This window comes from Falco punctatus (assembly GCF_963210335.1).
Source record: "Falco punctatus genome assembly, chromosome: 5".
NCBI classification, from domain to species: Eukaryota; Metazoa; Chordata; class Aves; order Falconiformes; family Falconidae; genus Falco; species Falco punctatus.
In genome coordinates, this window is record NC_137584.1 from 90,280,495 (window position 1) to 90,296,900 (window position 16,406).

General features: G+C 44.3%; 1 protein-coding gene across 7 annotated transcripts in view; it reads left to right on the plus strand.

The window, feature by feature from the left end:
* Positions 1 to 16,406, plus strand: part of VPS54 (VPS54 subunit of GARP complex) — a 62,574-nt gene extending 46,168 nt beyond the window's left edge. For all 7 annotated transcript variants that reach the window (XM_080389564.1, XM_080389565.1, XM_080389561.1 and 4 more), the window contains 8 exons: positions 732 to 795; positions 2,959 to 3,064; positions 6,374 to 6,461; positions 8,113 to 8,234; positions 8,346 to 8,426; positions 11,962 to 12,069; positions 13,000 to 13,094; positions 15,118 to 16,406. In XM_080389564.1, coding sequence (XP_080245690.1) covers positions 732 to 795; positions 2,959 to 3,064; positions 6,374 to 6,461; positions 8,113 to 8,234; positions 8,346 to 8,426; positions 11,962 to 12,069; positions 13,000 to 13,094; positions 15,118 to 15,223 — 770 coding nt within the window. In that variant the 3' untranslated portion in view covers positions 15,224 to 16,406. The remainder of the gene's footprint in view (positions 1 to 731; positions 796 to 2,958; positions 3,065 to 6,373; positions 6,462 to 8,112; positions 8,235 to 8,345; positions 8,427 to 11,961; positions 12,070 to 12,999; positions 13,095 to 15,117) is intronic.

The window sequence follows — 16,406 nt, forward strand, 5'->3', positions numbered from 1 at the left end:
GGGATACTCATCCAGTATTGCAGCGGTGAATGCGTGTGAGCGGCAAGAAGAAGAGGAAAACGTACATAGGGGGGAAGGAAAATGGCAATAGATGAGAAGGAAGAAAATACGGTAATGTCGTGGTGGAGAAACCCTGGCCCCCCCAAAAGGAATACAGCAGAAACAGAGAGCGTGTTAGGCAATAATCACTCCGCTTACGGAACACCACACCAAGATATGCTCATCGACCATTGCTCTTAAAATAAGCTTTTGCAGCTTCCTTCAAGAAGACAGGAAACTGGCAGCATCAAGTTTAGCATGAAAAACTGCATCAGTAAGAGCTTCTACTCTGAAGCCTAAGGAAGAAGTGGTTTGAAGCTAAAATATTAATATACACAGCAAATCATTTGAGAATGTATAGTAGAAAACCTAATGGTGCTTTCTGCTTTTCTTCTTCTATTTGTAAACTGTTGTATTTGAAGTTTCTAAGTCTGTAATGACTGTGGGACTTTGGGGAATTTTTTGATCTAAAATCCCAGTGGATAATAAAGTAACTTTATGGGTTGTAGTAATTACGATGGGTGGCCAACTATGTAATAAATATTGTAAGAGAGCAGTGCTCCCAAGATTGATTGTTGTTTTTTCAAGCCTCAGCAAGTGAACACTAAGTTTTTAGAAATTTAGAAACTAGCAGTTTTTGTACTTGTTTTTAGTTCAACTCATCCCTTTTCCTTTCTTGCTAAAATATCTAGCTACTGAAGAAAGAAAGCCAACAGAATTTCTTATTGTTGAAGGACAAAAATATGCAACAGTTGGGTAAGATGCACTCTTTTCTCTTAGCAGTGGATTAGTTAGCAAGAACTTTTGAGTAGGACTGTGATAACAGCTTTAGCAATGTTACTTAAATAAAAAAAAAACCTCTCCTCTCACAGGCTAGTTTCTTTTTAGTTCTCAAACAGTTATAAAACATTGCAAGCTCTTCTGCACATTAAGATGCTGTCTCTTTTCTGAATGACTAGGCTAAATTTATGGTTTAATTTGAATGTGGGGTTTTCCAATTATTTCATGAAAACACATGGTCCTTAAAATACGGGTTTGTCTTTGTAGCACACTTGTTATTTCTTGCAATATAGATAATCTTTGGCAAAATCATAGAATCATAGAATGGTTTGGGTTGGAAGGGACCTTTTAAAGGTCATCTAGTCCAGCCCCCTGCAGTGAGCAGGGACATCTGCAACTGGGCCAGGTTGCTCAGAGCCCCCTCCAACCTGGCCTGGAGTGTTTCCGGGGATGGGGCATCTCCAGCCCCTCTGGGCAACCTCTGCCAGTGTTTTGCTGCCCACATTGTAAAAAACATCTTCCTTGTATCTAGTCTGAATTGACCCTCCTTTAGTTTACGACCATTACCCCTTGTCTTATCACTACAGGCCCTACTAAAAGGTCTGTCCCTATCTTTTGAACCCCCTTTAAGTACTGAAAGGCTGCAATAAGGTCTCCTTGGAGCCTTCTCTTCTCCAGGCTGAGCAATTCCAAAGTACATGAGTCTGCTGCTGAATGATTGCTTATCTCATTTAGTATAAGAAATAAGATACAGGCTATCTCAGAAGCTGCATACCCTGTATCCTGATTGCTTTGGATTGGAAAGTAGTTTCTTAAAGCTGGTTATATCAAAGGCATTTTAAAGTATATGATGCTCACATACTTCTTTCATTAAAAGCATGCTGTGTTTCCAAAGACTGTGAGGCTTTAGCATTAAATATGCATGAGAGTGTTTTTGGAGAGGGAGTAAAATCTGGAAAATCTCACTCCCCAGAGTCCTAACATTGATTTACCCCAAACTTAAAAGTTCTGTTTTACATAATGTCTTTGACCAGCTGTCTTTTTATGAGTTGCTTCATGATGATGCATCATTGTTCAATTAGAAACAGAAGCTGATGGCTCAGAACTACTGTGCCAGCCAACTGATATCACTGCAAAAGAGCATTTCAGGTCAAGTAGGAGCATTTGAACATGCTTTAAAGAATAAAATTTACCTAACAGATGAATGTCTTTGATAATCCATCTCAGCTCATTTGAAACTCATTTTACTTAGCTCTGTGAAGCAATTGTCAGCTTCATGTTGGTACAAATATTTGTTTCATTTCAACACACTTTTATGTACAGTTTCATTGTATTTAATCAAATAAAATGCATTCACGAAAAAAAGCCTAGATGTTCCCCCGAAAACCTCCAGCTCTTTATTTCCAGTTGGTTCTTCATCTTTCTGCACTCAACTGCCTAAAGGAAGAAAGAGATTTAACTTTTTGAAATGTTAGAGTATCAACTCTGAACATTTGATCTTGCCTTAGTTTTCCTGCCTTCTGTGTACCTGAATTCAAAGGAGAGTACCTGCTCTTTGTTGAGCCTTCTTAATTCCATCCAGTAGCTCCCAAATTCTCCAGTGCCTGCAGAATTCAAGGGAAATTACAGGTGTTGAGCACCTTTGAATTTTTGGTGCTGTTTCTTCACAGCTGCCTTCTCTGTTTGCAGCTCCTTAGCATTCATTACATCCGTTTCAGTGGTGGTTGTTGTCTACATTCTGTGGATTTTTATACTTGCTCAAAGTTGGCCAGAATTATATAGTATAAGAAAGGAGCTTTGGAATTTTTGTCCCCTGCCAACATCTGTGTGGAGACTTCCAGTTCCATAGTAGCTGTTTCGGAGATTAAAAAGTTACACCAATGAAGCTATGAGATTTTTCTCTCATATACATTAAGTACTTTGTCCGCATGCCACCCTGTGGAATGAGAATTCTTTATAACTGTCATTATGTATATCTTCTTTTATGTTTTACTTCTCCTTCAGATCAGTTGGTGAGTTTGTTTAATGCTATAATCTCTAGCATTAGGTAGCTTTCTATCAACATGACTGGCCTGTGTTTGATTTTTCAACATCATCTGTGCACTGAGATGACATATTTGGCTGTTTCCTCTCTTGTAGGACAGTATTGCTGTTAATAAGAATAATCCTTGAATACTGCCAGTGTGTGGATAACATTCCTTCCATCACCACTGACATGCTTACCCGCCTGTCTGATTTACTGAAGGTATGGCTCTAAATGTACTGTCTGCCCTAATCAAGGGTATTCAGGGCAGGCAACGTGTCTTACTGTCTATAATGCTTCACATGTGTGTTATGATTTCATATCAATTACAGAAAATGTATAGAAATTACTGCATTTGTTACTACACCATAAAGCGGCCTTTTAAGCTAAGTGCATTAAAGATGCAATTTATTGTGTGAATTAACTTCAGGAAGGCTGTCTTTCCTCTTGTTCACCTGGAATATTGGAAATCCCATCTAGTAGTGTTTGTCATAACTGCCTGTCCTTTAAGCTGGGTGTAGGATTCATGCTGCTGAAGAAAAAGCAATTTGATCCCAGGTGCCACAGAAATATATCTATATTCAGGAAGGAAATGAGGCCCTTGGTTTTTACAAGTCAGTAGAGGTATAGTCAGTAGAAGCATGAAAAATAGTATGGGATGAAGCTTCTGTTGTAAAATGTGAAGATGATGAAAGACCAGGACCTTTTTGTCATTTATTTCTCAATAGAGAAGAGGAGAGCCGGTAGAGCACAGATACTGCAAGGTGATATAAGTAAACAATAATAAAAGGAGCACAGGAATGCACTTTAAAGCTGTCACGTATATCTATATATCTATATATAATAATCTAGGCTCCAAAACCTAGCAGTTAATTTATTTCAAGGTTTTCACTTGTATCTTTGCCCACAAAGGTTATGTCAGGTATTAAGAGTTCTGAAGACAAGCATAATCGATAAAAGATTAATAGATTCTACTCTCCAAAAGTATATTTTACATAAGGTGGGGGATGGGGGAGGGGAAACACACCACAGAAGATGGACCTTTAAATAATCTTCATGTTGGTAGTTCTTGTCTGAATAACCAGATGCAGGAACACTCCTCCCTGCAGCCAATTCAGATTCATCCCCAGACCTTCCCGTCTGAAAGCACTATCGCACTATCCAAGCCCATCGGTCAGGCTGGGACTGGGGATGCCCCTCTTCACCTCTCTTTCTCCAGCTGCTGCTTCATTTAGGTCTCCCAGCCCCTTTTTGCAGGCGGGCAGGACAGCAGCAGATGCCTCAAACTCGGCCGGACTTGCATCTCTGTGTTAATTCTCTCTCCCTACCATATCTTGTTCTAGCTCTGTGTCATTTGTGTTTTACTCCTTGGTATCCAAACACTGTGTGCAGTCTCATTATTGTCTTTCCTGTCTGGCAGCAAGGTGCCATCAATTGGAGAGATGGCAAGAACAAGTAGCAAAAACGAAAGGTCACTTTGAACAAAATAAGACCACTCAAGGTGTCCTTGCAGGTCACTACGCTTTTTGTTTGACAACTGTCAGAGCCAGCAAGCTTTGAAGGTAGCCAGAGCTAGGCTTTATTGTGCTGGAAACTGCAGAGTGTTCCCAGGTCATGAAATTCCAGGCTGTTTTGAACTATGGCTGCAACCAGAGTGAAATGACACCTGTGTATGGGCAAAACCGGCACTGCGATGACTGGAGCTGCTCAGCTGGTGCCGAGGAGAAGGCTCCAGCCCCGGCGCCCGAGCTCCGCGGTGCTTTCCTCCAGGCAGTCACAAGGAGGGGGTGTTGCTCTTTTGATGTTTCAGCCGTGCTGCTGCCTCGCTGCTTTGTCTGCAACAGGCCATCCGGTAACTAGGGTGGATGAAAGGCAGGGGGAGAGTACCAGTGTCTTATCATCCTTTATAGAGCGTGTTTTTAATGGTCTGCCACGCAGTCATACCTCAGAGGAGCTTAGGCTGTGTAGGGTGTATCTGTCGTTGGCTCAGTGGATCTACTTCTGAAGTCCACCAGGAGGCAGAAGAAAAGGTCTTGCTTTTCAGGAGGAGGAGATGAAGGTGTGTCAGCCCGTCTCAGGCCTGACTTCTGTCTGAGCAGAGTAGATTGTGCCTCTTCCGGGTCAGGAGCCACACGTAGCTCAGGTTCGGTTGTGGCACTGCGTCTGGGTTGCTTTCCTGGTCCCAGATCCACCACTCTGGTGGCCCAGAGTGGGTGTGTGGGGTTCACCGTGTATCCTCTGTGGTCCTGAGTTTTGTGACTGACTGCAGGAAACAGCCAGAAAAATTGTTTCCTGATTTTACTCAAGGGGAGGGTTGAAATTTTAAGTTTGTTCATGCGTTATTCTGAAGCAAGACCTGTGAAGCAGGATTGTGGCCCACAAAAAAAAAGGAGCTGTATTGGGGGAAATCCTCTTGTATTGCAGACACAAGCTGCAGGGCAACCTTGTCACAATTCCCTGTGAATCCTTCAGGTGTGTGAGAAAGGGTCAGGTCTCTGTAGGTTTTGCCCCTCGGTCAACAGGGTTGGTTCTGTTCAAACGTGAGCCCTGGGTCTTCTGCTCTCCATTCAGTGCAGGAATCGGGGACAACAGCAATGCCTCCTCTGTCTCTGTTGCATCACCCAAGCCAGTCTAAAATATCTGATGCCTCAAGCTGGGTGGGTGATGGAGCAGAATGCCAAAATAAGGCAGAATATGCTAACAGGATCTGTCTTGCTGTCCAGATGCATTTAATGATAATTTCTTTTCTCCTGTAACTAAGTTAGGAAGATTAAGTCAGAAGGCAGCCACTATACCTGGAATTCTTACAGAACTGTTCTTTGATGTGGCTTAACATCTTCCGTGCATCATTTCTTAATCTCAGTATTTTGTAGTGTTGCAGATTCAGCCTGCTCGGCAGCAGTGAGTTTCAGTACTTTTAAAGTTTTCATTAACAGCAGCAGTGAGGAAGGTCTAGAGCCAGGGCAGAAACTTGTTCTTCAGGTATTTTCCATTCTGATATTACACTTGTCTACTCAGCAAAACTAGTGAGATCCTTCCCCTTCACTCCATCCAAGGTCCTGGTTTGAGAAGTATGTTTTACAGATTTCTAGTACAAAGTTGCTCTTGTGTACAGCTTTCAAAGCAAGGCTGAACATAGCTAGCTAGTTTTCACACTGAGAGAAGCCTCACCCAAAGTTCTCATAGAGAAGCAGAAGTTAGTCCCTGAATTGAAATCACTGAATAGCTGTTTTTAATAGCAGTATTTCTGCTTCCCTTTGCTGAAATGCTGCCTCGAGTGCTTTAGCTTAAGCCAAGTCAAAAAATACTACGGGCCAGAGACTACTGAGAGTGGTGAAAAAGTTCCCATTGTCTTACTAGTTAGCAGTCGTGGGCTCCTCTGTAGTGAGGAGTATGTGAAACTCTGGAGCTGGCCTTCATAATAATAGATTTAATCTTGCAAAGTTCTGTTGACGGTGTTTCTAAACTGTGGTTACGTGTAGTTGTTAGAAGAGCCAGCATGCGTTTTCACTATCTTTTTCTTTCTCACAGTATTTCAACTCTCGAAGTTGCCAACTAGTGCTTGGAGCTGGTGCATTACAAGTTGTTGGTTTGAAAACAATCACTACAAAAAACCTAGGTATGGATTTCTTTGTTTAAAATGTCAAAGCTTGTTCTCCTGCCTGTTAAAAAAAAAAAAAAAAAAAAAAACAAACACACACAAAAAACCACAAAAAAACCCTAAACATTTATGATAAGCTGTGTTTGTGTTGTGGTCCTGTGCACAGAACACAGGGTGGTAAGACCTTGCAAGTTAGGGGTTAAAATATGCATAAAAACTAGTGAGTTGTCTGATTACGGGGTGCACTAAAATCCATCAAATTCCTTTGCTGTTTACTGGGTCACTTTAAATACAAAGCTTCACTGTATTACATGAAGGGAAACGTAAGAACAAATATATAGGTGAGCAAGTTTTCCATGAAAACGTTTTGACTGTGGGAAGATGTAGTTTTTCAGTGGTGACTTTGGCATGCTTAGGAGCTGCTTAGTGTTCAGATCTTGAGACTGGAGGTACACAGGTAGAGGAGTGCAGCCAAACCCCTGGCTCCCCATGCATTTCGCTGAGCTGTGCTGTCCCGTCTGCCCTGGGGTGCTGTATTCTGTAATGTCGTGTCCACATACAGCTCTTGTGGGTTATAACTGCGCGTCAGTAATGCACAAAATCATTTCTGTGGGTGGCTCTGAATCGAATAGTTAGTCTTTATGTGGCTAGATGTCCCAGCGCAGTCAGGTCACTTACGGCTCTGTGACTGTGTGCTGAATCCAAACTATGATTTGGGCTTTAGTTTCTCATTTTCAGCATGTAGCTATTCAGCTGAGTTGCCAGCCCCGAGGTACCTGCCTGGACTGCTTCCCCTGCTCTGAAAAGCTGGGGAGAACTAGGTGCCTGGTTCCGTGCTACAGAACAGTCTGACAGGCTGGTTGAGACCCCTGTTTTTAAACTATCTCCAAATTTAGAGCCTTTGGTTGATGGGTTGAAGCAGGTATTTGAACTTGCGGTTCCCATGTTTCAGGGTGTCCTGATTACCAGCCTGCATTTCCCTTTTTGAAAGGGACTAGCTTGAGGAGGATGGGTTGGGAGGCTTCCCCCCAAGGAGCTGCGGCCATAGTGTTTGAGCAGGCACAAGTGAGCAGAGAAAAGTTGGGGTGGGTCCTTGCTCCAGAGGGCTTGGCCAGTGGGGTGACCATGCTGGCACCACCATGTGTCCTGCTGCCAGCCCAGGCCCTGTCAGCCACAGGAGAAGCCTGGTTGTGGGAATTGGGCCAGCACCGCAGGCAGGAGCAGACTGGGCAGCTGAGCACTGGCAGGGCAGGGTGCTGAGGTAAACCTGCAGAAGTAGTATTGATGCCTTGAGAATGTGGCTGCTGAGGTGAGGTAGCTGGTGAGTCAGGTCTTTTGAGATCTCTCCAATGTCTACATGTGCTCAGGGCTCAAAATGTCAAGTAGACACTTAAAGCCTCTTGTAAAATTAGTCCCTTGTCCCATATCTTACAGAAGCTGGGTGTGAATGGCCGGGTACCAGTCTGGTGTCTTCACTGGATGGGCTTTCCCAGTGGAAGCAAATGTTTACCTCCCCCCCCCCCCCTCCTTTTTATTTTTAAATTAAAAAAGGATGTTAAATTGTGTCAGATACGTTATTTATGTTAAAAGAGATACAGTCTATACAAAATGCCTCTTCTTGTGTAATAATTAAGTTATTTTTCTTTCCCTCTCGCTTCTGGATTTACAGCCCTTTCTTCACGTTGCCTACAGCTAATCGTACACTACATTCCTATTATCAGGGCTCATTTTGAAGCTCGACTGCAGCCGAAGCAGTTTAGCATGCTCAGGCATTTTGACCACATTACGAAGGTAATTCTTTTGGCATTTGCTAATTAAACACGAAGTTCTGCTTTTCAACTGTGCTCTGAAGAATATGAATGCCATTAGATAGTGAATAAAACCTGCTTTCTTCCATTACAGGATTATCACGACCACATAGCTGAAATTTCAGCAAAGCTTGTTGCCATAATGGATAGCTTATTTGACAAACTATTATCCAAGGTAATGATTTATGGAAATAATTATACATTCTCGAAATTGCAATTGGAGGTCTAATTATATACAGTCTAGATGTTTCAAATGGAGTCTTAACCTTTCCTAATCAGGACTTGTTTGAACTTCTTTAAACTGTATAAACACAAAGCTCTGTGCTGTACTTGTGAATGTGTTTTGTCTCTAACGTTTGCCACCTGGGTGTCATTCGCCTTCACCCACACAAAAAAGATTGTTCGTTTACTCCTTCAGCAGTAACAGAAACGTTTTGTCTGGCCAGATGCTCTGGTGTTTAGAAACTGAAGTGCTCTCCTACCCTCAGTAGTTTTATCCGCTGACAGCTCCTGTCTGCAGCCAGACTGAGCCAGTTCCTGTTCCCTGATTTTCCCGACTGTGTGTCTTTGGAAGTGGGGAGCATGTAATTTCCTGCAGCTGAGGAAACAGCAAAAAACTGCTGGGGAGAAAGAGTTTTTGGAGGGGAAGGACCAGCCCATCTGTTGGGCTGCAGGCCTGGGGACTAGAGCCCTGTGCTTAGCAGTTCCCGCTGTGTAGCAGCGTTAGTAGCCATCCTGTGCCGTGCTGGTAGCGTGTGTCCGAACACCGGGCAGTACAGCGGGTTGGTGCTGGGCTGATCCTCTCCCTGTGACCCAGCTCACGGCGAACCACGCTGCCAGAGCCTGCCCCACGGTGGGGCTTCTGGGCCCGCAGACCCCATGCATACAGTGCACGAGCTTTTAAAGCTTAGTGTTTTGCTTTGGATCTTATGCTCTTGGGAGGGGGGTGGAGAAGAAAAGCAGTTCCATGGTGGGAAAAATAAATTAATTCTTTAGTGACAGATTGGATGATTGGCCTGGACCAACCTCTTCCTTGTAGGAAGGACCTCGTGAGAAGCACAGGTTGTGGACACGCCAATGGGGGCTGTAGTGAGGCGGCTGCAACACGCAGCATTTATGTCTGTCTTGTTTCTATTATGTTATTGTTTATTTTATGTTGTGCTGCTTCTTTTCATCTGTTTCTTTGGGCTATCAAATGGTGTTACCTAAACTTAGGGGAGAAAAATACCAATGGTTTCCCCACCCCCTGTTGTGTTTATACTTTTGAAAACATGTTCATGCCTGTTTCTAAAGGTGTTCTTTTGGTGTTTTTTCCCCAAAGAAAAATACCTGTTCTATTAAGTAAGATGGCTTTTTGGTCACTTTGCCTCTTACCTCTTGAAAATAAATTAAAAAAAAATGCAAGAATTTAATTATTGATACTAAGCAAGTTAGCCCGCGACAAACAAGTAACAGTTTATGTTCTTGATGTTAGGAAGTATCCATCCCTTACTGTCCCTCCGTCTTTACATCCCATTCTCCCCTTAGCTGGCATGAGATACAAACTGAGAATATTCCTGTCCTTTAGAGCTCTGAAAGGCTGAGTGGGAGCGCCTGGCTCACGTGAATGCAACCCACAGGGTACAGGAGGGAAGGAGACCGTGTGTTGATTTGCCTTCATTCCTGACGGACCCTGTAACTGGGCTCATCTTGTTCCTGAAATAATGAAATCCTGGCACTGAAAGCTGTGAAGAACACAAACCCAGGATCTTTGCAAATGGGCATGTCAGTGCGACTGTGTCAGTGTGTTCTTTGGTTTCCATGGGTTTTGTGAGAGTCCAAATACTTCAGTGCTTTGTGGATAAAGTGGTCACCTGCTTTGAAGTGTGTAAATCTGAATGAGTAAGCAAGCGAGTTTCGTAGCAGTGGGTGTCCAGCGTGCTTTGAAAACAAACATTGCACAGTCTAGAAACCTGCTTTGTACGAGAGGCAGTTTGATCCCGTAGGTGGGACGTTGACCTGGCACCTGGGTAACGTGGGCAAGTTACTTGTGCGTTTCCAGGCTGTGCTTCCCTGTGGGAGCTCTGCGGAACAGGAGCTGTCTTGGTCTTCACACGGTGCCACTGTGATGAGGCTGTGCTCAGCAGGGCGTTTGACAGCAGCACGGACAGTTCCCAGCATCTGTCTGTTAACTTGGGCAGGGAGAGAAAACAGGAACAGGGGTATTTAACAGATATAATTAACAAGTGAAAAAGGCGTAGGTTTTTAAAAAGGAATACATGTTCATGGAAAAAAATCCAGTGTGATTCACTCCTGTGGGAGTTTCCCATCTTGTGACTGTTTGGACAGAGGAGCGGTAAATTTTTGTCTGATCCCTCACGGTGTTACAGGCCGTTGACCTTAGCTGGAGATAAAAATGGCCAGCACCTTGCAGGGCTGGAGCTCGTGTTTCTTTCTGGTGCTGTGACTTTTTCCCCATCACGATGAAGAGTTTGATTTGTCTGTAGTCGTGCAAGAGCCATTGCTGCAGCTTGCAAGATACTGGAAAATTGTAAATCACTGGTTGTCTAACTCGGATTGAGGCACAATCCTGTGCACTGTGCCGTTGTCCCACGCAGGAGGCAGCACTCCTGGAGTAGTAAGCACTGCTCTTCTGCTACTTCTCCTGTCAAAATTAGGTCACCGGTTTGGCTTTCCTGCAAAGACTTTCTCCAAACTCCCTGTTGCTTTTTTTTTTTTTTTTCTGTCACACTGAGGCAAGCTTTTTGTCTTTCACAATTCAGGCTAGCGTAAGAGAGAGCATCTCCTCCAGTGTGCTTGTCAATAATTTAGTTATAATGATTCAGCTTTTCCACTGAATTGTGCAAGGCTCTATGGGGAAGCATCACCCTGCCGAAGGTCACCCTGTGCTGGCGCAGCCTCTCCAGCAGGCACGGAAGAGCTGGCTTCCCTGGGCCTGGCACAGCTCTTCAAAGGGCTTTGGAAATCACATTCAGATCTTCCCTATACATGGTGAGGGCCTAAGAATTTTGTTCCCTTTGCAGCAAATCTCATGCCATCTGGTGGTTTCCAGTGTCTTGGTTCTTGGATTTCAGTCTACTTTGTTCTTCAAGGTATTTTTGCAGTGGTTTTGTGCATGGGTTTTTTGCTGGTTTTTTGAATAGCTAATATTGAGTTTTCAGGAAGTTCCATCTCCTTGTGCTTTCCTTCTCTCTTCAGAAATGCGGATGCATATGGTGTTAGAGAGGCAGTATTTTCTCATTTAGTACTTGAGGGGCACGTTCCTCGGAGGTAGAATTGCTCGTCTGTCATTGACTTGTGCAGATCTAAAGGAGAGGGCTAGCTAGCAGGCACCTGGCGGGCATCTGTGTGGCTGGCATGGTGGTTGTTCTCTGCAGCTGCAATTCATAGGGTAATGGAAACCGACTAAAAGTAACAAGCAAAGAGAAGAAGTAACAGAGATGAACAGATGAATTTGGGAAATCCGCAGATTTCATACTGCTTTGAATGTTACTGTTTGCTTATAAAGCAAAAGTGCTAAAAGATTGTGTGATGTGAGTCCTTGGCTGAGTCAGATCGTGCCCAGCAACCGTTTTAATTTGTGATAGGCTAAATGAACCTTGATTCCTGACATCATTAGCAACGCAGGGCTTCAGATGGCTGTTGGAGACTCTTATATAAACCGTTGTACAGTGGTGGAAAGGAGTAACTGGTTGTGGTTTTATTTCCAGTATGAAGTGAAAGCTCCTGTTCCTTCGGCATGCTTCAGGAATATCTGCAAGCAAATGGCAAAGATGCATGAAGCTATCTATGACCTCCTTCCTGAGGAGCAAACTCAGGTGAATGTTATTTTTGAGATTCATGTAATACCTCCTTTGCAAATGCACATGAACTCCGTAAGAAGAGACTTCTGCTTTATCGGGGGTGGGGGTGGGGTGGAATTCTTTTTTTGAGTCTTTGTGAAACTCACACATTAAAGGGGCTGGCAGCAGTCATGCAGACAGCTCGGTCTGAATCGAAGTGCAGGGATGTGCAGGGAGAGGGATGAGACGTGAAAAGAACTGACTGATTCCCGCATTTTGAGCTGCATTTTAATGTCTAGAGAGGAGAATCTGCCATCTGGGAATTGGTGCTGAAATTGTGCACCAATGGCAACGCTCTGGGGCTGGAGTGCAGCCCTTTTAGGGAATTCTGCAGCGCTGCTCAAACTTGGTGGCTTCCGGAGGTCCCTGGATGTATTATGCAGCCAGATTGTACCAGATGTGCCTTTTCAGTATTTTGCTGCAGTTGCTGCTGCTGCAGAGTTGTAAATCTAAGGACAGGAAGGACTGATCCAGTCACTGAATACACTAAGTTGTAGTTTTTCTTTGCACTAAATTAAATGGTCCCTTCAGACTGTTTTTCACGCTTCCTTTTGGACAAAATACTTTTAAGTGGTTATAGTACAGGGAAAAGATTTGTTAGCTTCTAGCCTTAATACAAGTTGCTAGATGTTTCAGATAACAAGAAAAATTCATGCTCCAAACAATGTGCCCTCTAAGTGCAACACATAACAACTAAGGGAGGGTGTACGCTGTCCTGTGTGTTATAAATTGTATATGGCCAGAAAGGTTAGGAGGCCGAAGGACTGGCAGAAGGCAAAAATCACATGAATTGCAAAAATAATGCTGAAGGTTAGTAATTTAAGGTGTTGGCAGTGTGTTTCCTCTCTGTAGGCAGTGATGGAAGCATGGGGATGGTTCCTTACTCTGTTCTGTGGTTTCTTCTAGATGTTGTTTTTACGAATTAACGCAAGCTACAAACTTCACCTGAAGAGGCAGCTGGCCCACCTAAACGTAGTCAATGATGGAGGGCCTCTGAACGGGTATGTTTAGGTACTATTTTTATAATGCTTAATTTAAATAAGCAGGTTTTGTCTTCTGCAAGAAAGTTGTGATGGCAGAAGGCAGCCACGCTCCGTGTTTGAGTATGTCCCATTTGGGGCTTTCTCATAGTAGAGGACGTGACTTGTGCCCTTCCATAGTAACCAGGAATGCCCTCGGCGTGGTGATAGATTGGGAGCTGGGCGTTGTCCTGCTGGAAACCTGATGCAGCTTTCCTTGGTTTGTGGATTGTTTTTTCTGCCTTGGTGTGACAGCAGTAGCCACAGTTTAATTCGCAAGAATTGCCTGATTCATGAAGCAGTTTTGAAACATGGATGATGACTCATAGGGCACTAGCAAAGGAAAAATGGGAAAAAGCGGTATTTCATCTGTGTGATGGGCAGCTCCTATACAGAAATTGTTTTTACAGCAGAACTAGATTTGAAAGGGAGATTATGCTCACGGAGCTTTTCCCCTTTCCTGCCCCAGCCCAGCCCTCCACCACCAGCCCAGGTCAGTGGTGCCTGTCCTGAGGGGGCGTTGCTGGCTGTGCCTGGCGTCCCACACCTCCCAGGAAGGCAGACGGCCTCTCGCAGGCCGAATGCTATTGTACGTTGGGTTGTCCCCTGAAATGGAGGGGGTTATGATCATTCTTATTGACCTGGGCTTGCTTGTTTGCAGCGTAGTAAGGCTGTAATTCGGCCAGCCTACCCACACGCAAGAAAGCATTGTCTCAGGTTGAAGAAGCCAGAGAGGGGAGTTTATACGTTTCAAATGTTGCTGGAATTAAGAAGAGTTCTGTTCCCGCCAGTTTATTCTTTTTTGTCCTGCCTAAGCTCATTCATCCTTGTACTCTGTGAAAGAGTTTATCTGAAATAGTTTTCTGTGCTCGTGGTGTTTCGCAAGATAACATCCAGTTACCTTTGGCACTTGGTAAGGTGTTTGTAAGCCAACAAGCTTACTGAATAGGAAGCAGGGCTGCAGCAGCCCCAGCCGGAATGAGAACGCCCAGGGCGTGTTTGGGAGTGTTCCGCGCTCGGGTTTCTACTCCTGAGCAGCGTGTGTGCCGGCTTCCCCTGCGCGTTTGGTTGTGGTTGATGCCTGTGGTTGGATGGCCTAAATGGATCTTTTGGGTGGGAGGGTGGGGGCCGGCGCTGCTGGTGACAGCGGTGGTGTATTTCCCAGCACAGCCGTCCTCCCTGTCAGAAGGGTCTCTCGGCTGCAGCTGGAAGCAGGAATGGCCCCGAGTCTGCTGCTTCCAGGGCAGCGGTTCCTTCCCTTGGACCGCAGCTCTCAGAGCGTGTGGCTGGGCTGGCTGGGAGGGGAAACATCAAACACTGCATTTTACTTGCTCCCGCTCCAGCGGTCTTCATTGACCTAGTTTTTAATGCACTTTTTTGATCTGTTTTTAAACTGTTTCTGTAATAGTAGTAAAAATCCAGGTCTGTGAATCCTGGTTAATTTTTTTTTTTACTATGAAAACACAACTTTTATGCCTACATCTTGCTGCTTTCCAGCTAGAAACGTGATTGTCTTTCTGTCATGCCCTGATAGGTTTCAACAGTCTGGGAGGGATTTTAACTCTTAGGAAGGATGGAACTGTTCTGCTGTTCCATTGCTTTTACAGTAACCTTCCAGAATACAGAAGTTAATGTTGCAGTAATTAATATACTAAGTTGCACTGTAGTCGGGGGGGGGGGGGGGGGGGTTAAGTCTAGAGAAACCTGGGATTACAGCAAGAGAGTGGAAGCTTTAGGTGCCTAATTCCTGAGTTTTCCAAACTCATCACTTGATCTCCCTTTACACCTAGTAGTAATCACATTATGTATGATCACTGCTGTAAAGTAAACCACATCCATAGGCGTTGAGTTTTGAACCGATACTTAAAATACCTAACCAAGGCATAGCGTTTGGACAGGCGTTGTTGTTGTTGCGTGCCCGAGTCATGAACAAACCCTGGCTGTCTTTCTGAGCGCCCTGGGTGGAGGGGAGGTTCACATGCTGACCTTGTGTGTTTCCCTGCAGACTGGTTACTTCAGATGTAGCTTTTTACACTGGAAACCTTCAAGCTCTGAAAGGCCTTAACAACTTAGACCTAAACATGGCTGAAATTTGGGAGCAGAAGAGGTGATAATCCACCGGGAGCAGTCACTTGGCTCTGACAACAGACCGACTTTCTTCTAAGCAGCGTAACGACTGTGAGGTGAATACTTAAGACCGGAGTCCAAGAAAGGACACTATTGATAGTCGGGGAAGCTAGGCTCAGAGCGAGCTGCAGGGAGTGATCTTTTCAGTGTCCTTCAGCAAGAAACAAGTGATCAGCTGTCTGTGCAATGTTTTTTCATTCTCTCTGGAAACAGACTCAGGTTTCTTTGGACCAAATCCAAAAGAACACATAGCTGTAACACAGCTGTAGTTGTCTAGAATGCTCTGTATATCTTTATATTAAAAAGATGCTTTGCATTTCTTCTAGTGCAATGAAATTCACATGGTGTCCCACCTTATTTAATGATGGTACAATATAAAAAAAACCTTGCAGTTGGAACTCTGTAGAAAATGTTTTTCTCTATGAAACTATGCTGTTCTAAAATTTATTTTTTTACAGAACTTTATATAAATAAATGTCTTTTGAGTGCTTGCATATAGGATTCGGATTTGTTAGGGAGCAGTCCTGTTTCAGGGCATTTCTCACAGCTGGGCTCTAAACTGCCATCCGAAGGTACGATTCTCTAACAGGTTGTTGGTTCGCTGAAGCCATTACCCTGCAGAGCTGGGACACGGTGGTCGTCAGCAGTGACAACGTTAACAGTGGGCTTCCACTGGAATCGGAAAGTAGGGAAAAGGCTGGTGTGGGGACGGTCTCCTGCGGTGCCCAGCCCCGGCGAGGCAGGGCCAGGCCAGGGAGCGTGTCAGGACTTACTTTAGAAGCGGGGAGCGAGCAGCAGAGACACAGAGCGGTGTGTACAAACTCAGAGGACACAGAAAATGGGGGGGGAGAATTCTAAAAGTTTTTAGGCTGCTTATAAAAGGTTGTGCCATTAAGGAAGGTGCGACTGAAATTAATTTATTTCAGAGTTTTTAATACTACCTTTTAAGACTGGACGCTGCCAGTACTAAGTAAAAGTGCCTGTGTATTTCACCTCACACCTCTTTACCTAACCGTAGTCCGAGTGCCTAACCCCGTGACAATGATGTACGATGGAATGGTCTGCAGTGTGTGTGTGTGCCTATGGTTTCTTCAGACAGGCATGCTTTTCTGTTACCGTAACAGCAGATGTCATTAATTGTCAGTCAAAATAAAGCTATAAAATCAC